General features: G+C 32.3%; 6 protein-coding genes across 6 annotated transcripts; 3 read left to right on the forward strand and 3 right to left on the reverse strand.

The window, feature by feature from the left end:
* Positions 1-598: 598 nt before the first annotated feature.
* LOC107368333 (acid phosphatase type 7) lies at positions 599-2651 on the forward strand. The gene is made up of 9 exons (XM_015936149.2): positions 599-763; positions 833-1027; positions 1098-1280; positions 1346-1371; positions 1430-1527; positions 1589-1898; positions 1964-2158; positions 2234-2371; positions 2452-2651. The coding sequence occupies exons 1-9, from the start codon at positions 646-648 to the stop codon at positions 2530-2532; spliced, it is 1344 nt and encodes a 447-aa protein (XP_015791635.2). The 5' UTR covers positions 599-645; the 3' UTR covers positions 2533-2651.
* A 639-nt stretch (positions 2652-3290) lies between these two features.
* LOC107368334 (acid phosphatase type 7) lies at positions 3291-5612 on the forward strand. Its single transcript, XM_015936150.3, has 9 exons — positions 3291-3465; positions 3549-3743; positions 3976-4158; positions 4233-4258; positions 4317-4414; positions 4492-4795; positions 4875-5075; positions 5149-5286; positions 5349-5612. Exons 1-9 carry the CDS (start codon positions 3348-3350, stop codon positions 5418-5420), a joined length of 1335 nt encoding a protein of 444 aa, XP_015791636.2. The 5' UTR covers positions 3291-3347; the 3' UTR covers positions 5421-5612.
* A 19-nt stretch (positions 5613-5631) lies between these two features.
* On the reverse strand, positions 5632-9452 carry LOC107368335 (calponin-3). Its single transcript, XM_015936151.3, has 6 exons — positions 9315-9452; positions 9049-9224; positions 8849-8915; positions 7046-7150; positions 6875-6907; positions 5632-6034 (listed from the first exon to the last, which is right to left on the reverse strand). Exons 1-6 carry the CDS (start codon positions 9363-9365, stop codon positions 5846-5848), a joined length of 621 nt encoding a protein of 206 aa, XP_015791637.2. The 5' UTR covers positions 9366-9452; the 3' UTR covers positions 5632-5845.
* A 2284-nt stretch (positions 9453-11736) lies between these two features.
* LOC149094359 (uncharacterized) lies at positions 11737-12857 on the reverse strand. Its single transcript, XM_089268310.1, has 3 exons — positions 12761-12857; positions 12593-12699; positions 11737-12518 (listed from the first exon to the last, which is right to left on the reverse strand). The coding sequence occupies exons 1-3, from the start codon at positions 12782-12784 to the stop codon at positions 12044-12046; spliced, it is 606 nt and encodes a 201-aa protein (XP_089124436.1). The 5' UTR covers positions 12785-12857; the 3' UTR covers positions 11737-12043.
* A 544-nt stretch (positions 12858-13401) lies between these two features.
* On the reverse strand, positions 13402-14426 carry mRpL10 (mitochondrial ribosomal protein L10). Its single transcript, XM_015936190.3, has 2 exons — positions 14300-14426; positions 13402-14236 (listed from the first exon to the last, which is right to left on the reverse strand). The coding sequence occupies exons 1-2, from the start codon at positions 14346-14348 to the stop codon at positions 13542-13544; spliced, it is 744 nt and encodes a 247-aa protein (XP_015791676.2). The 5' UTR covers positions 14349-14426; the 3' UTR covers positions 13402-13541.
* Positions 14427-14482: 56 nt separating this feature from the next.
* Positions 14483-17639, forward strand: brun (trafficking protein particle complex subunit brun). Its single transcript, XM_089268329.1, has 4 exons — positions 14483-16315; positions 16390-16532; positions 16629-17199; positions 17272-17639. The coding sequence occupies exons 1-4, from the start codon at positions 14699-14701 to the stop codon at positions 17494-17496; spliced, it is 2556 nt and encodes an 851-aa protein (XP_089124455.1). The 5' UTR covers positions 14483-14698; the 3' UTR covers positions 17497-17639.
* Positions 17640-17703: the final 64 nt, after the last annotated feature.

Consider the following 17703-nt stretch of genomic DNA (forward strand, 5'->3'; position numbering starts at 1 on the left):
TTCTACCAAAAAAAATTCAAATCAATATCCGAACTCTCATAGAATCGTCCGTACATCTGAGTTCTGGACAACATTAAGAAACGAGCTGAATCTTTCTTAGCACAAGCTGACATTTTGAGCTCAAATTACCTCCTGATGACAGGCTTAGTCTGGATATGCTTCTGATATAAGTTTATTAATTATTGATTTATAACTAATTTGAACTGTTCAAATAAATACTGACAACCATGTCTAATTGATTCATCTGAAAAGTCAATAAAAATATAATTTAATTGTAAAATTGTAAATACTTGATCACCAAAAGATCAAAGACCAGAGTGAAAGCAAATTGTTAGTTTCTTGTCAACTCTTCAGAGCTATTTTCTTGCCTTATCAAGGATCAAAATTTGCTCAAATCGATTCAATAAACTTCAGCGATAGACTTCAATAGACAAACATGATAAGTTGATCATTCAGTCAAGTGATTAAACGAGACAATATAACTATAAATGAGCGATATTCACTATCAATTTGACCATATGATTGAATACTCCTACAAGATAAAGACTCCAAACTTCAGATATTAATAGTGAATATCGTTTTATTGTCAGTTATTATAACAGTTGTGTGCTAAGTAGTTAATTATTAACTATTTTCAAAATAATAATGAATTTTGTTAGTTTGTTTGTTTTATTTGCCACCATAAATGGTTTGGTTTTGGCCAGTTTTGAACAAGATGGTGTAGTAAGCCAACAACCTGAGCAAGTTCATCTATCACTTGGAAGTAAGTAATTTCAATTTCATTTTAAACACCCAAATCTTAATTTCAATGTCTTTAATTACATTGTCGCAGGTAATCCAAGTGAAATGGTTGCTACTTGGACAACATTTGACTCAGCTGGTCAACCAATTGTTGAATATGGTATCAAAAAGCTTGATAAAACAGCAAAAGGCCAATCAACTGAATTTGTTGATGGAGGTTCAGAGGCGAGATCAATGTTTATACATAGAGTTACTATGAAAAATCTTGTTCCAGGACAAACATATAGTTAGTTTACTGTTTCAATTGATTTATTGCTATCATTTAACCATTAATGTAACCCAATTTTACCGTTTAGTTTACCATGTTGGAAGTGAATTTGGATGGAGTCCAATTTTCTGGTTTACTACAATCAAAAATGGATCCGATTGGAGTCCAAGATTAGCTATTTTTGGTGATTTGGGTAACGATAATGCAAAAACCCTTCCCAGATTACAAGAAGATGCTCAAAGTGGACAATTTGATGCCATCATTCATGTCGGTAACGTTTATTTACCCAAATAAAACAGAGTTAAATTTTAATCTCGATATTTTGTTTGACTTTAGGTGACTTTGCGTACAACTTGGATACTGTAAGATCCTTTTGATTATTTGAAAATTGATCAATTTACTAAATTGATATTATTTTAGGACAATGCAAGAGTTGGCGATCAATTCATGAGACAAATAGAGTCAATAGCTGCCTATGTTCCCTACATGACTGCAGTTGGAAACCATGAACAAGCTTAGTATGTTATAATTGTTTTTGCTTGATCAAGTTAATGTTAAGTTGATTATTTTCATTTTCAGCAATTTTTCAAACTATGTCAACCGTTTTTCAATGGTAGACAGCAAAACAGGCGAGATCAACAACCACTTTTACAGTTACGATGTCGGTCCAGTACATTTCATTACTTTCTCGACTGAATTTTACTTTTTCACCAATTATGGTCGAAGTCAATTGCATACACAATTTGAATGGATCAAGAATGATTTGATTGAAGCAACCAAACCCGAGAACCGAGCTTTAAGACCATGGATTGTAACCATTGGTCATAGAGCAATGTATTGCAATTTACACTTCCCAAACTACACCGAATGTCTTAACAGACAAACCAATGTGAGGCACTTTGATTTGGTTATTCAACCAGATGATCCATTAATGTCTCTTTTTTCAATCCACAGTTCCGTAAAGGTGATAGTGAATTCCCTGGTCTTGAAGATCTCTTTTATCAATATGGTGTTGACTTAGAGATTTGGGCTCATGAACATCTTTATGAAAGACTTTGGCCAATTTATGATGAACAGGTTTACAATGGTAGTCTATCTGAACCATACACTAATCCAGGAGCTCCGGTTCATATTACAACTGGATCAGCGGTGAGTTTATTGAATCTTAAATCAATCTTTGTTTCTTTAAATGTTAATCGACTCCAATTTCACCATTAATTTCAGGGTTGCTATGAAGGAATTGAATACAATGTAATGGAACAGGCTGAATGGAGCGCAAAGCGTATTTATGATTATGGCTTTTCAATTGTAACGATTCATAACAGTACTCATCTATCATTTGAGCAGCTATCAGCTGAAAAGGTAATTACAATCTTAATTCAATATCATACAAGTTGATCTATCTGCTAATAATCTGATATTTGTCTTGTTTTTCCGCACAGGGACACAAAGTTGTTGACAAATTTACACTAATTAAAGATAATCATGACTCTTATGAAACTAGGAAGTTAACATCATCTTGATGATAACCGAAATAGCAGCTTTCAATATTCAATCTTCAATGGTTTACAAAATTTTATTCAATTGCTGATATAATTTGATATGTTCATAGACTTTAATAAACAGTATTTCAAATAGCAAACATGGTTCTCAATTTATTCATGATTTGTGTAAATCTAACATTGAATTTAACTGAAACATTTTTATTGTATAATAAATAGGACTAAATGATTAACCGATTGTTTATGCTCAAGTTGCATGATAAAATTGATTGAATAGATTGCTTTTACTATCAACTGATTGTATTGAAAGTTTGTTACAATGTATTCGATGGTGACGGAAAATTCAACTAATGGCTTGAATTTTCCATCAGCAAATGTTTCAATATTAAATAATCTGTTGCCAACCGAGTTCAAAGGTTGATTTTAATTGATTTTAAAGCAAAAATTCATCAATCAATGATTCATATTAACTAGCCAGTCTTCATTAAGCTTGATTTTGTAGTGGTTAAGCATCTTGATGCAAGCATTTATCAAATCAATAGACTTAAAATTCAATAAATGATGATTGAATGATTGCTGTACATGAGTTGAACATTGACTAAATGATCAATATCTCGTTAATTTTTGAAGAATACTGATTAGTAGTTCTAATCATAGTTGCTTACTCCTCTAATTATCTTGTAGTTGATAGGTATTTAATCAGCTCCCTAATTGTGTACCTATTAGGATTAAACACTCATAAATTACGAAAAAATAACAAAAAGCAAAGAAGCTTTTTGGAGGCAAACATATTGTTTGATACATTTTTGAAAGGTTAGGTAATCCAGTCATTCAACATGCGGTTTCTTTGTTTTTTGTGTATCTTAATTATTAATTTTGGTGATTTTTCTCATGGATTTTTCAAAGTGTCTCGAGTTCGTGAACAGCCTGAACAGATTCATTTATCACTTGGAAGTAAGTTAATAAATTGATGAGATTATCAATGTGAAATCATATCGTTACATGTTAAAATGTTGAAATCTTTTATTCACTTATAGGAAATTCAACTGAAATGGTGGTTACTTGGACAACTTTTGATAAGATAAAGGGACCGACTGTTGAATATGGAGTCAAGAAGTTTAATCAGTCAATCGAAGGGAAATCAACTAAATTTGTTGATGGTGGATCAGAGAAAAGGTCAATGTATATACACAGAGCTGTAATGACTAATCTCCAACCAGGACAAACATATGGTTAGTATCCACATGTTGCTCTGATAGACATATTGCCTGAATCTTTAGGCTGAATTTGATTATGAAGCCACTTTTTCGACCTTTTAAGTTAATAACTGTAGATATAAATTAGATTATATTACAGGAAAAATAACGTTGCATGAATTTTAGATTTGCCTTCTGATTTGGTTAATCTTCTGATGAGCTCAGCAAGCTTTGTGTCATCTTTTTCACTTTTTTACCCCATTTTCAGTGTATCGTGTTGGAAGTGAATCTGGTTGGAGTCCAATTTTCTGGTTTACTGCAGTCAAGGACGGGTCTGATTGGAGTCCAAGATTAGCTGTTTATGGCGATTTGGGCAATGACAATGCTAGAACACTTCCAAGATTACAAAAGGATGCTCAAAATGGACAATTCGATGCAATCCTTCACGTCGGTGGGTTCTGATTAATTGGTTATTACATTATATGATTTCAAATAAATTTTCTTATCTTCTTTTATTTATAACAGGGGACTTTGCCTACGATTTGAACTCGGTACGACTGTCAAAGCTTTCCTTCGTTGTTTTGTTTAATTTGGTCTATTTTATTTCAGGATAATGCTCGGATAGGTGATGATTTCATGAGACAAATTGAGCCTATTGCTGCTTATGTGCCTTATCAAACTTCAGTTGGAAACCACGAACAAGCTTAGTACGTTTCATGTTAATTTAGGTCACATTTGATAATTTATTCTGTCAATCATTCAATTAATTTTCTTTTCTTTTTAGCAACTTCTCCAATTATGTCAATCGCTTTTCCATGGTTGATAGCAGCACAGGACAAATCAACAATCATTTCTACAGTTACAACCTTGGACCTGCTCACATAATCAGTTTTTCAACTGAATTTTATTTCTTTCTTGAGTACGGACGAAGCCAAATGTATACACAATATGATTGGCTGGAAAAGGATTTGATTGAAGCCAATAAACCTGAGAATCGAGCTGTAAGACCTTGGATTATAACGCTTGGTCATAGACCTATGTACTGTAATACAAAAGACACCGATGAATGCAGATATCGTGATAATGTGGTTAGTATTAATTTTTAATGATTATAAAAGTGCATTTATGAATAATTTTTACATTAAATCAATCATGTATCCATTTCAGATACGAAAAGGAATCCCCGTTTTCCATGTACTTGGATTAGAAGACCTGTTTTATAAATATGGTGTTGACTTAGAGATTTGGGCTCATGAACATCTTTATGAAAGACTTTGGCCAATTTATGATGAACAGGTTTACAATGGTAGTCTATCTGAACCATACACTAATCCAGGAGCTCCAGTTCATGTAACCACTGGATCAGCGGTAAAATTTAAATCAGAGTCAACCTAAAATATTCGATAATGTCTTCTAATTATGTTCTCTATCTTTTAATTAGGGTTGCCGCGAAGGGATTGACCCATTTGTTATTAATCCTGCCAATTGGAGTGCCGTTCGTATCTCTGATTATGGTTTCTCTCAGATTACCATTCATAATAAAACTCATTTAACATTTGAGCAGCTTTCTGCTGAAAAGGTATGTGATAAATTGAAAATTAACATTGAATTAAAATTACAAATGACCATTTTTCAATTTAGGATCATCAAGTTGTTGACCATTTTACGATCATCAAGGCAAACCATGGTCCATACATTAAGAAGACACTTTAATGTTAATGAAGAACATTAAATCTTGCAAGAGTTGATTGTAACGCACAACCTGTGACTGTATCAAGTCAGACCTTTTTTCAGTATTAAATTATATCCTATTTTGTACATTTATACAATTCTATGTGAAATAAACATTTACCGAGTAACTAACGAGTTAACGAGTTAGTTTACTTGGAAACTTTATTTCTTTAATGAAATGAGAGTTTAAGGGTTACATTTTTCAAATTTTAATGTGAAATCCTGTTTTCTTGAACAGCTCTTGATTGAAGAAGATATTTAATTTTTTAATTTATTCAAGTAACATATCAAAAGAAAAAAATAAAGATGTTTTTTATGATAATACCATAGACAAGACCAATATCAACTTGGATCTTCAACAATGTTTTCACGTATCAAATTTATCGTTGATGCTCATGATTAGCTGATCAACTAGGAATAATTTGTCTGGTTGCCCCATAAGGAGTCATTTTAGCTTGTGATGCTCCACCATTTGATCCTGATTGTAACCCAATAATTGACTTTCCTTTTTTCAAAGTTTCCTCGTCAAATTCACGTTTGTTTTCCTCGGCAAATTTAACTCCAATTACTGGTCCATCATAACCCTTCTTTTGAGCCTAAAAGAGGAGAGAAAAATTAACAAATTAGTCATTTAATTACACCAAAAGATAGTCAAAATAGGGTACAATTATCAGAAAATAATTAGAAACAAAGGAGATTGGGTCTACTAATTTTGAGAGATTCATTAGAAACAATACTTTCAGAAATACAATGTAAATATGACTAGGAATGAGCTATTGGAAATTATGAATTACTATCACGTATTCAAATCTAATGAGCTTTCGTTAACACTTGACAAATTTTGAAATGGTAAGCACTATTTTTGGTAAACATACATTAAACATTGTCAAACATTGACAATCATTGACAAACATCTATTGTTATGAAAATCAACTAACAACATCCAAGTTTCATTAGGCTTTTTACGACTCAACCTGATATGGAAAAGATGAAATGTATTAATTTCAACAATCCTTTAGTTGCACCGCAGATACAGGCAATCAACTACAAGCACAAAAATACAAACAACCAAAGCTTTCATTTTAAATACAATAATGAGTGAACAAACAATTGCAGACGAAACATAATCAGTGTAATCCCCAGAATAACAAGTGATGTAATCAATCAAGATTGCTTATTTAATTCTTGACAATTCAGAATCCAGAGTTGAAAAATAAACCAATCTCGAAATTAGATTATGAATCAATGGACAGTAAAGACAGTTACAACCCTGTTGTTGTAATTTCAGACCCTACATCATATAAGCCTAAAAATAAACACCTTTGAGTAATTGTTATTAACTGAATAAACTGACTCAAGGAGATCAGCAATACAAGTAAGATAAAGACAATTAATTCAAGGTTTATCTGAATGTACTCTGAATTGTTGAAACTTACCAAACCACCAAGTGAGTGAAGACAATTGACAACCTAATGGTAAAATGGAAAAAATAAAGTAATCAGTAAAAATTCAATGGTAGGAAAGAAAGTGAATGTAATTCTCATCAAAGAAACATGATAATCAGTTGATATTAAGTTACTTTGTTTGGTTATTTACTGTCGACTTACCATATAAAGGTTTTTACGTTCATACAAATCATTTACTTGAAATAAATCATGATTCCGAAGACCATAAGTTTCACAGGCTTTCAGGAAAAGCTCAATGTTTTCTCGCTGCAATCAAAAAAGGAAAAAATATAAATTAGTAATTATTGTTATCGGTGTTTTGTTGAGTGAATATTTTCAAGCAAAATTGACTTTCGATTGAAGATGAGCTTTGATTAAATGGTAAACAAATATAAATATAAATCTTAACCAAGACAAAAGAGGTAAAAATGCTTCAACTGATCGTCAACCTCATTTTTTTGTTTTGTTTCAATCCAATTCATGCTTTTGCTGAATCATATATATTTAACTGCTTCAAGGTAGAACCGTAAAATAGACCTTCATAACCATTGATTTAACTAAATTTACAATTGAAATTCAATTGTAAAGCTAGCCTCAAAATGAAAATATTCAAGTACATCAGACTGACTGTCATTTTTACCAATGTTGATAATAATAAGAATTTACATTGTAACAATGATTATGAACGTCCATGTTGTGGTTTTGCTGATCAGTTCATCATCTTTCCCTTTCATTCTCATAGTGACGTTAATAACAATGATGATGATATGATAAAATCCATGAACTGTTGATGGGTTAAAAAAGCCTTGAAAAAGCCTTGGAAAGTCAAACACTCTCAAGGTTTGAGGCCAATTTGAGACCGGCTTTCGGAATCAGTGATATCATCATTGTTGATATTAACAAAAAAAAACTTCAAGTCCTCAAGTCTGATGCGAAGAGGGTAAACAATTTCAGTAAAGTTGAGCAAGAAGCAAAAATCTTAGAGTTGATTCAATTGATTGTTCAAAATAATTAACTTGTTTTCATGAAGATAACAGATTCAAGTTAAAAAAGGCAAAAAGCTAAACTAAATCAAGTTATCGTCACATAATCTTCCAGAGATGTGTTTTCGTCAATAGATCTTTGTGATACCATGAAATAACATTCATTGAAATACAGTGGAGACTTCCGTTAGAATATTTCCTATCCAAATATTTGATAATGAATCATTGATAAACTGATAGTCTTGTTTCTCATCAGTCATCTCGTTTCTGGTCCACAAATGAGTTTCAAGGGCGACCTGAATCTATGGAATCTCTTTTTTCTGTTGCCATCACCATAATTACCCAGCATAATTAGATAGACATAGATGGAGATAAAGGAAACATGGTTGTAAGAAGAGTTAACAGCAATTAATTAACATTTAACAGTTACCAACATAAATCAAATCGATCCATAAACGAGTGTAAAACTGTTAACCTTCACTGGACTGGACCATGTCGGTGGTGTGGAACAGATTGTAATGCAATCTGTTCATCAATCGTTTTCATCTGTGATTTTTGCTTCAAAGTGTTTATCAACTCAAAAATGCAAGTAATTTAAAGATTTCATTAGAAACAATCAATTAAATTATGAAACCATCGGCTTAGATAAAATCAGCATTAATACGACAATGATTGGTTCAATGAGATTATTTTCCCAATCCTTTCTAATAAAAAATCTATGATCTCAATCCATTGTTGGATATCAGACGAGTCATGATTAAAAGTATTGATGAAGTGTTACTATTTCAATGATTGATGAAAAAACAATCTTCGCTTATTCCCAGTGAAAGAAACCAAGACTGTTGATCAACGAGTTGTTGAATGATTATTGACTTGTGTTGAGCTTTTTGATCACATTATAATGACAAGATGGTAGCTTGCCGCTGAGTTATAAATATCAATCATAATAGTCAAGCCATTGGTTAGATGAATTTATTCTTACCTCTTTGAACGGAGTTTTTAGCTTGTTAACCTTAGATATTGAGCCAGGAGCCAAAGCATTGATTAAACTTCAAGACAACATGGATAACAATTAGCAATCACCCAATAGAAGAAACAGGTGTTTTACATGTAAAAAAAGTGTGAAAAGTGTTACAAATGGACTAAAAAGGGTCAGAAAAATCAAGTTGAATTGAAACTTACTTGCATAGAGCTATACCGTCCTTGAGAGCTTCAGCAAATTCAAACTGATCTTTGATTCCTGTTGAATTGTTATTGTTGTCATCCTCATTGTTATTTAGATTAACAGGCGCATTGGTCACAGCTTGGATCCAGTTTAGTGCTTGATTAGCCAATTCAACGTCGAACTTAGCTTGAGCCTGATTGAAACCCATAACAAAAACAAATTAATGAAACCAAAAGATTACCAGACGATCACAAAGATTAACAAGTGTGGACAAACAACAAACCTTAAGCAAAAGCTCTCGACTTAATCCATAGGATGGTCCTTGAGAGGCCATTATTTAATATCACAATTTGAAGATGATTAACAAAATTAAAGGATAACAATGAATAATAAAACTGATTGCAATAAATTAGGATATATTTAACAAACTAAATCAAACTGCCATAAAAAAAGTGTTTTTATACAATCACTTAACTTCACACGCCTCTTTCCCTCCTTTTTCATCCCTCCAGCTTTTTCCCTACTCGTCATCTGTCGCTCCTCTGTCTTCTTCTTGTTTACTGAAAATCATCAAAATTCAGTTACATCAACAAATTATTTTTAAATTGTGTTAATTGTTGCAAACAATACAGAACATGAGTAATTATCTTTAAATACAAGCTGATTTAATATCCCCTTCATTCAGTATACAGTCACCTACCAAATAATGTTAGTAAATTTATGATCAGTCCCTAAACCGATTCGGTTTAATAACTCTAAATCAAAGGAATAACATTTGATTTCAAGTTTCTTAACAATTAACAAACAAATAACAATCCTTTGATTTACCTTGGCCAAACATCAGCTAGAAAAATTCTGATTAACTTTCAGATTAATCTAAAATGCTAAGAAATTATAAAATTGTAATGAAATTAAGTTGCGGTAACTTAATTTTTATTGTTTTATTAACGTTTGCACCTCGAAAATAATCTTAGTGACATTAAAAGATTAACTTCTGTAAGAAATTACATTTTGTGTTTTCCAGAATCTGGTTTTACAAAATTTCTGGTTACTATTAAAGCTATCTAATTGTTTTTCGTGATTGACTATGAGTAATGAAAGAGTTACTATTTTAATAATAAAGTTGACAGGTTTCAAGCATTTGATATTTTTTGGATTAAAAATGGGAAAATCTAGTAAACTTTGAGCAGTCAATTATTCATTAAACATGATATATTTCCTCTGCTTTAAGCAATTTTTGTATCAATTTCAAACCCAACATTAATCACCAAAGTGAAATTGATTTCAGAAATGGCCCATGATTTATCAGTCAAAACTAACAATCACCTTACCTAATCTAACCTAAACTTGACCAATAGCATGTAATAAACTGAGAAAAGGAACATTTTAGTTGACAAATTACCAAATCAACAATCAAAAAAATATCCAATGAACTTAGAAATTTTTGCCCAGAATTTGTAAAAACTGGTTTTGGGTAAACATTTTAGGTTTTTCATCCATTCAGTTTGTAGTTTAAATTTGGACTCACTTTTGCCAGAACTTCATTACAATTTATTGCTTATGAACCTTTTCATTGAAATTAATTTATTGATTTGCTTCTATTGATTTCAATTCTGAATTATTTATTTTTCAGGTTGAGTCGTCCAGAGTGGGTTGAATAGTTGAGCTGATATGATCGATTTCATGGACAAATTGAAAATCTTAATTTTCAAATCCTGGCGCTTTGAATTCCGTAACCAACAAGCAACCATTTACTTGTAACTCGGGGTAACAAACCAACAATAACAATGTTATTATTCACTCTGTGATTAAGTGTTTATTAATCTAACTATTAAGTACATGACCGAGCGTAACATGGAGTTTAACACAGCGGTTAAATTGAACGAATTATTTAAGCAACTTGAAGATTTGAAAAATGACCAGAACTGGCTCGAGGATGATTCTAAATGTCAACTTGTTGTTAATGCTGTCTCATTGCTGGATGGTTCATCAGTTGATCATCTTTACAAAGTTACACCTTTCATCTTACGATTAACGGATTATTACAAATCGTGTGTTAAATCGAAAGGTTTGACTTGCCTCGCCATTTTAATGGATGTGTACACCATAAACGATCTGCAGTCAGCCAATTTTCATCAACTTTTTTGGCAAACATTAGTAACCTTTCTGTATAATGACGATATTGAATTGGCCGAGTATTTGGTTCCAACTTTGATACGATTTATCAACAAATTTTCCATAGACCAAAGTGAAATAGACGATTGTTTTCATCAATTAGTTAAAAATGTGCTGTTTACTTCAAATAGAACACTCAAACTTATTTACATTAAAGGAGTTTATCAATTTCTGTCAGAATGGCCAAATGAATTGGTTAAATTTGCAAAGAGCATCTTACAAATAGCAATGGACATTATCCAAGATGTGTTGAATCAAGAAAATTTTGATCTCATTATGACTGCTTGCGATGTTCTGAAAATTATCATTGACAAAACTGCAAAACTCAGTTATGTTTACGCCGATCAATTGCTTCTTGCTTTCATCAAAGCCAAATTTAACTTACTGGAGACAAATTTGAGCTCCGAACAAAATTTTGAGCTAAACAAGAAAATTGAATTTTGTTTACATTCACTAAAAACTCACAATCCTGATTTATTGGTTGATTATTGTAATCTAATTAAAGAGAAAATACCTCAAGACGATGTTGATATTAATTTTGTCGTTACTTTTTTACTGAGTAATCATAACCAATAAATCCTAAAAACCAAAAAATTGTATTTTCATCTTCAAAATTCAAACCACAAACTTGAAGAGTTTTCTGATTGGAAATCAGATGGAGATGCTGTTGATTGTATGGACTCTGTGAAACTAATCAAGAACAGTTCAAAATAATATCATAAAATTGTAAAGTATAAAATTGATTGTCAATCACATATCTTGTTCGGTTAAATTGACGGAAATCATCACATATTTATTCAAATTAATTGACAATTTGGTCCAATCAATCAGAGTCAATCAACCTCGATCCCTACAATAGAGACGAGGAAAGCGTCTTTGTATATCGTGATTAAGATGTGCAGGACAAGAAGGTAGCAAATATTGTCCAATATTCAGATCCCTGCATATTTCCTGTACTTTCAAATCAGCTCTATCCTGCCATTCTTCATCATACGTCAGGAATTGAGTGCCTGGTATAACATTAGGTCCTGGACGATCAGGTAAATTATTCAGATATGAATCGATATCAGAATTAACCACTTTCGCTAATTTATCCAAAAAGACTCTGCTACCTTTTGAATGGCAAAAGAATTCGTTACATTCAGTTTCATCAACCAAATCTTGATGCAATAATGTATACATAACGCAAATGCCAGTCAAATCATGGTCAAATCTTGTATAGGCATATAGTCGATAGCAATCACCATCCCTCATCGAAAATAGCTCTGGATCTGAACGGTCACGCGGACTATAAGCATACCTGTGAAACCCCCTGTGCAATACATGGTAGATAAATTAGTTCATTTTAACAAATTAATCAAATAGATTGTATAAGAAATAGATTACGGTTTATTAAAGATCGGGTTTGAAATATTTGTAAACATCTGCGGGCCAGGATTCCTCAAACCCATGTCTCTTACTGCTTCAACTTGTATCCCTGTGAACGCTGAAAGCTATGAATGATAAAAAATTAATCATAAACAACTGCGAATACACAATTGATTGAACATTTACCTGTTCAAATATTGATTTATCCATATCATATGTATGGACCTTTGACCAATCAAAATGTATATCTTCGTAATCATCATCCGATATTTTAACTCTTATTGTAACTAAAAACAAACAAACAATCAAGTATCATAACTCGATAAAAAGATTCAGCAAAATTATTTATAAATTATAATAACTTACCTTTATCGGAACTATTATCGTTTCCATCCATTTCAAAAAATATGGTGAATAAAAGTAAAGCGTTAAGAACAAGGTGTAAAGTTTTGGATTGAAATAAACAAAACAAATGGACAAAAGTAGACCTAAATTTGAGTCAATGAAAGGGTGAACTGACCAGATGGGAAATGGTAGCTTTTAAATGTAAACTTGAAAAGGTAACAAAAACCAGTTTTACAAAATTTTAAGCGGAAATAACTTGAAGACAAAAGTTGGACTGAAACATCGGGTATTGTAAATGGAGTCTATGTCTAAATTTAAATTGGTTAGCTATGCTTTAATGAGCGAAACTGCATCTAATTCAGAGTATTTTTATCTTTGACTTTCATCATAAAACAATCGGGTTGAATGGTTCATCATGTAATTAAATCAACTTATTGTGTGAAAATCGACTTTTGTTGGAAAGAAATGAATTCGAATTTGAGTTTTCGATTTATTCATTTAATTTGAAAGTACCTAAATCATAGCGACCAAATTATAGGAGGATAAACAATCATCTATTAATTACAATTGACTATGCAAATATGTCACTTAAAATTAACGCACTTAAAGCAACAGTTTTCGTTTATGCATCAGATACACGAGTTAACAAATTGGACAAAGTATTTCCATGATAATCAAGAGTAGAAGTTAAAGATGTTCCAAAGGTATTCAAAGTGTGATATAGTTGAGCATGAAGAGTAGATAAATTTGGAAGATTGCTGATCTCAATCAAATCGTCTTTTCTCAATACTCGATCTTGATAAACACCAAACATCAATATTAAAAATGGAGCCGTTTTTTCAATCTTCAGTAAAGGCTTGACATTTAGGTTGTCTCCAAAAACCATAACAGTTTTGCAGCTGCGAGAAAAGAACTTAAGCAGCGGGTCATATTTAGTAGATTTCAATGCTAAATCAGCAATATTATTTTGGTACAACCTAACAGCAAAACCAGAATTGATAATTGTGTTGCGAGCCGCCCGATAATCTAAATCTGCACACGAATTGAGATGATAAAATCCAATAAATGATGATTTATTCATAAAATCTTTCAATTCGTCAGCTAATACTGCAATGTAAGGATGCGGTTCTTCATCCTCTAATTTTGTGACATTTGTGCATTGCATTGAAGTGGGTATTTCCGAAGCCCTCCTCATGATTGGTTCACAGGCGGCCAAAAGCAGTTTCTTTTCGTACACAGGAAACTGGGGAGACCTCAGGGTTAACTTTTTTTTTGTCCTGATTTGATTTCCACAATTGATAAAATTCAATTTAGCACCTGCAAAGATAAAAACAAAAATTGAAAAGATAAACACATTAAAACTAGAATTTTCAAACTTACCACTGAGCCTTGGACCGGATGAAACTAAATTTTTGGCAATCAAAGACATAATTAGCAATATTCTTTAGATTTTATTCACGAAAAATAAATGCAAAGATGAAAATTTAAACCCAAAACAACATTTGTCACATGGGATATCTGATACGGAAAGAGTATCGGATCCGGATTAAGTTAGTCCGATTCTTGTTTGTTTACTTTCTTGTTTTGCTCCGCATCAAGAAAAATGAATTAATCCATTTGATGATGATAATATTCTGATAGTATATCAGAATCACACCCCTTATCTTTAATTTAAAATATTCTATCATTTTGCCAAAAATATTTCTTGAATAAGTTACTGTTAACCACCAGACAATTTTCCCAGTTTTACAAATCAATTGTTTAATTGTTGATTTAACTATGGGTAAAGACAAAAAGCCTGTTGAGAGTGTTGATGATTCTACATTCGAACGAACTAATAAAGGATCTCATCGTCAAGCTGCATTCTATCGAAGATGTTCTGCTCTTGAAGCTGCTCGTGAATCGGATTGGGAAAAATGTTATTACTTATTGATCGAGTCACTTAGTGGTTATGGTTTAACATTAGATCCGATTGAATATGAGAAGCGAATCAGTGAAAGACGAATGGGATGGGCAGGGATTCACGTTCAAGTTTTGAGTGATCTTGTTAGAAGTGCAACTGAAATGGGGTGTGAACAATTAGCCATTCGACATTTGAGCTTCCTACTACAATGTTTTTGTGAAATTCTTACTAGACAAGAAAAAAGTGACTTTGCTCGAGAACTTGAATTGCTTGGTTCGAAATGTGGCGAAGGAGCTCCAGTTAATCTGACCTTAGACAATGGTTTTACTATCCCATCAGTTAATCTAACAAAATTTCCTATGGTATCTTCGTTAAAGATACAGAACCTTTTTGCTTCTTTGCGTCCAGTTAAGTTAAAGCCTAAATCAATGGATAATCTGATCCCTACCTCTGCATCCAGTCCTTTTATATTTACTCCTATTCAAATGAGCCGACCCTCTTCTCGAAGAAGATCTTTAACATCACCCGCAGTACAGAATATGGATTTTAAGTGGATTCAAGGAGAAACTTGCCAAATAACTCTTCAAGTATCCAATTATTTGCCTGTTGAATTACAGGTCAATCATATTGCCTTATTAACTGATGGAGTTGCTTTCCAAACTTACCCAACTTCGTTAACTCTTCCAGCTGAGTCAGGGCCATTTCCAATTCAATTAACGGGGACACCTTTAAATAGCGGTAAACTTGACATACTTGGATATTCTACACATGTTCTTGGTGTAAAGAGTGACTGTCGATGGCCTCACCTTCCTAACAGTAGTCGTCTAAAATTACCTGCTAAGTATGTCGTTGAAGTGATTCCTCCACTGCCATTGATAGATATTTCAGCTCCTGATTTACCGAAATCAGACACATTTACTTCTTTAACTACCGATAACAATGCCATCATGTCTAATGTTAGCTTAACAATCTATGCTGGTCAGACCAAAACATGTTCCATTAAAGTCACTAATAATAGTCCGAATAACGATGTTATCGAGATAATCTCTGTTAAAATGATAAGCAAACTTGTCAAGGATATTGAAACAAACTTGGTCACTTGGAATGATAATGATCTGAACAACTGTCTTCCTCTACCCGCTCAATCATCATTCGACTTTGATATTAAAGTGTACGGCATTAGTGATTTTTTATCACCCTCGACGAAAAAACGAGCCTCAAGTTTTAAAGTGAAGTCAGCATCTGTGAGTGGTACTTCGTCTCCAGTTCCAAATATCGCAAATATTACAAATACAAATTCTTTAACAGGATCTCCACATCATCACCCTTCTTCAAATACTGCGGGCGATAGCGGCTCATCTAAACGTTCTCATATTTTAGGTTCAGCTTTAGCTAATTTTTTATCAGAACTTCAAGTCGGTAGCAGCAATTCCAATGTCAAAAGAAAATATGATCTAGTCAATTCCATCAATTTGGAGGAATATCAACCTCGTGTGAGTTCAATCATTACTTCATCACATATCGATTAGAATAATAATTTTTATTCATACTTATCGCTTTCTTTCAGGTCATCGAAGTGATCCTTGAATTTGAATATAGTGGAGGTGGGGGTTTAGCCTCTGGATATTGTCGTAGAAGTGCAATTGCTATCAATATTGAAATTATTCCTTCGGTATTGATTACTAAATGGGATGTTCTTCCTGCTGAGATGTAAGTCTAATTCATGAGCCTTATAACCAACTTTGACTCAAAATGCACAAATTTTTATTAATATTTTATTAATTTTCATATAATTATACTTTTCAGGCCTTCCCACTGTTATCTTGTTTTTGATGTTCTCAATGCTACTAATTATGAAATGGAACTAAACTATAGCGAAAATAAGTCCATTTTAATTGAACCTAGAGAAACTTGCCGAATTCCAGTTCCTGTTGAACGAGTACCTTTGATGAATGAGGAAAGCTCCCTTAATGAAGTAAAAATTAGCAAAAATGGAATTTCATTACTGGAGAGATGTAAACATCACCTAGTCAATCAAGTCAACCTAAATTGGAGCTTATTAACAACTGATATCACCGGAGTCGCTTTCATGTCTGAAATACCTTGGACTGGAGATCTTTTGGATCATATAATAATGTCTTCTGTTCAATGGGATGTTAAAGTAAATGGAAATGATTTAAAAATCGAAGAGGATCTTAATTTTTCGATTGGTGAAGCTATAATGTTGACCATTTCAGTAACCAACATTAGTGGCAATTCATTGCGAGATGTTGAATTGTGGGTCTCGTGTTTCCAAGAGCAACAGAATGGAGTAAAAAATTACAAAGTTGATATGAAAAGATCAATTTTGGGTTCTGATAGAGTTTATATTGATGAGGTAAGAATTGAATGTTACTTCCTTGAAATAATTAATAATTTAATGCTTCTGTTTGTTTTCTTATTATTCCAGATTTTAAACTCGAAAAGTTATTGCCATGAATTAGGGATGGTCTTTTATTATTCTGGGGTTTATAAAATTGAAATTCAATGCACTGGTCAATCAGATTCTTCCTCATCTAAACCATATCCAGATCAATTCAAATTAATCATCAATCAAGAAAAAGAGACTACACAAACAAATAATGTTTCTTCAACGTGGAAATGCACACCTTTGATAGGAATTAATGTTGCATAGTAAATGATATTTTATTTTAATTTAGGCAAATTTATAATATTTTAATACCCTGCAGAAATTATACAGAAGTATAAGGTTATTGAATGAAAGATTAATAAAATTTTTAATAAAAAAATTGCAAAATAAAAAGATTTTAAAACATATTTTGAGTACTGCGCTAAAACTTTCACTAGATAACATATGTTTGGCAGGTGTCACTACCACCAA

This window comes from Tetranychus urticae, chromosome 1 (assembly GCF_039701765.1).
Source record: "Tetranychus urticae isolate SD_2017Ah chromosome 1, NJAU_TeUrti_SD_1.0, whole genome shotgun sequence".
Classification (NCBI taxonomy): Eukaryota; Metazoa; Arthropoda; class Arachnida; order Trombidiformes; family Tetranychidae; genus Tetranychus; species Tetranychus urticae.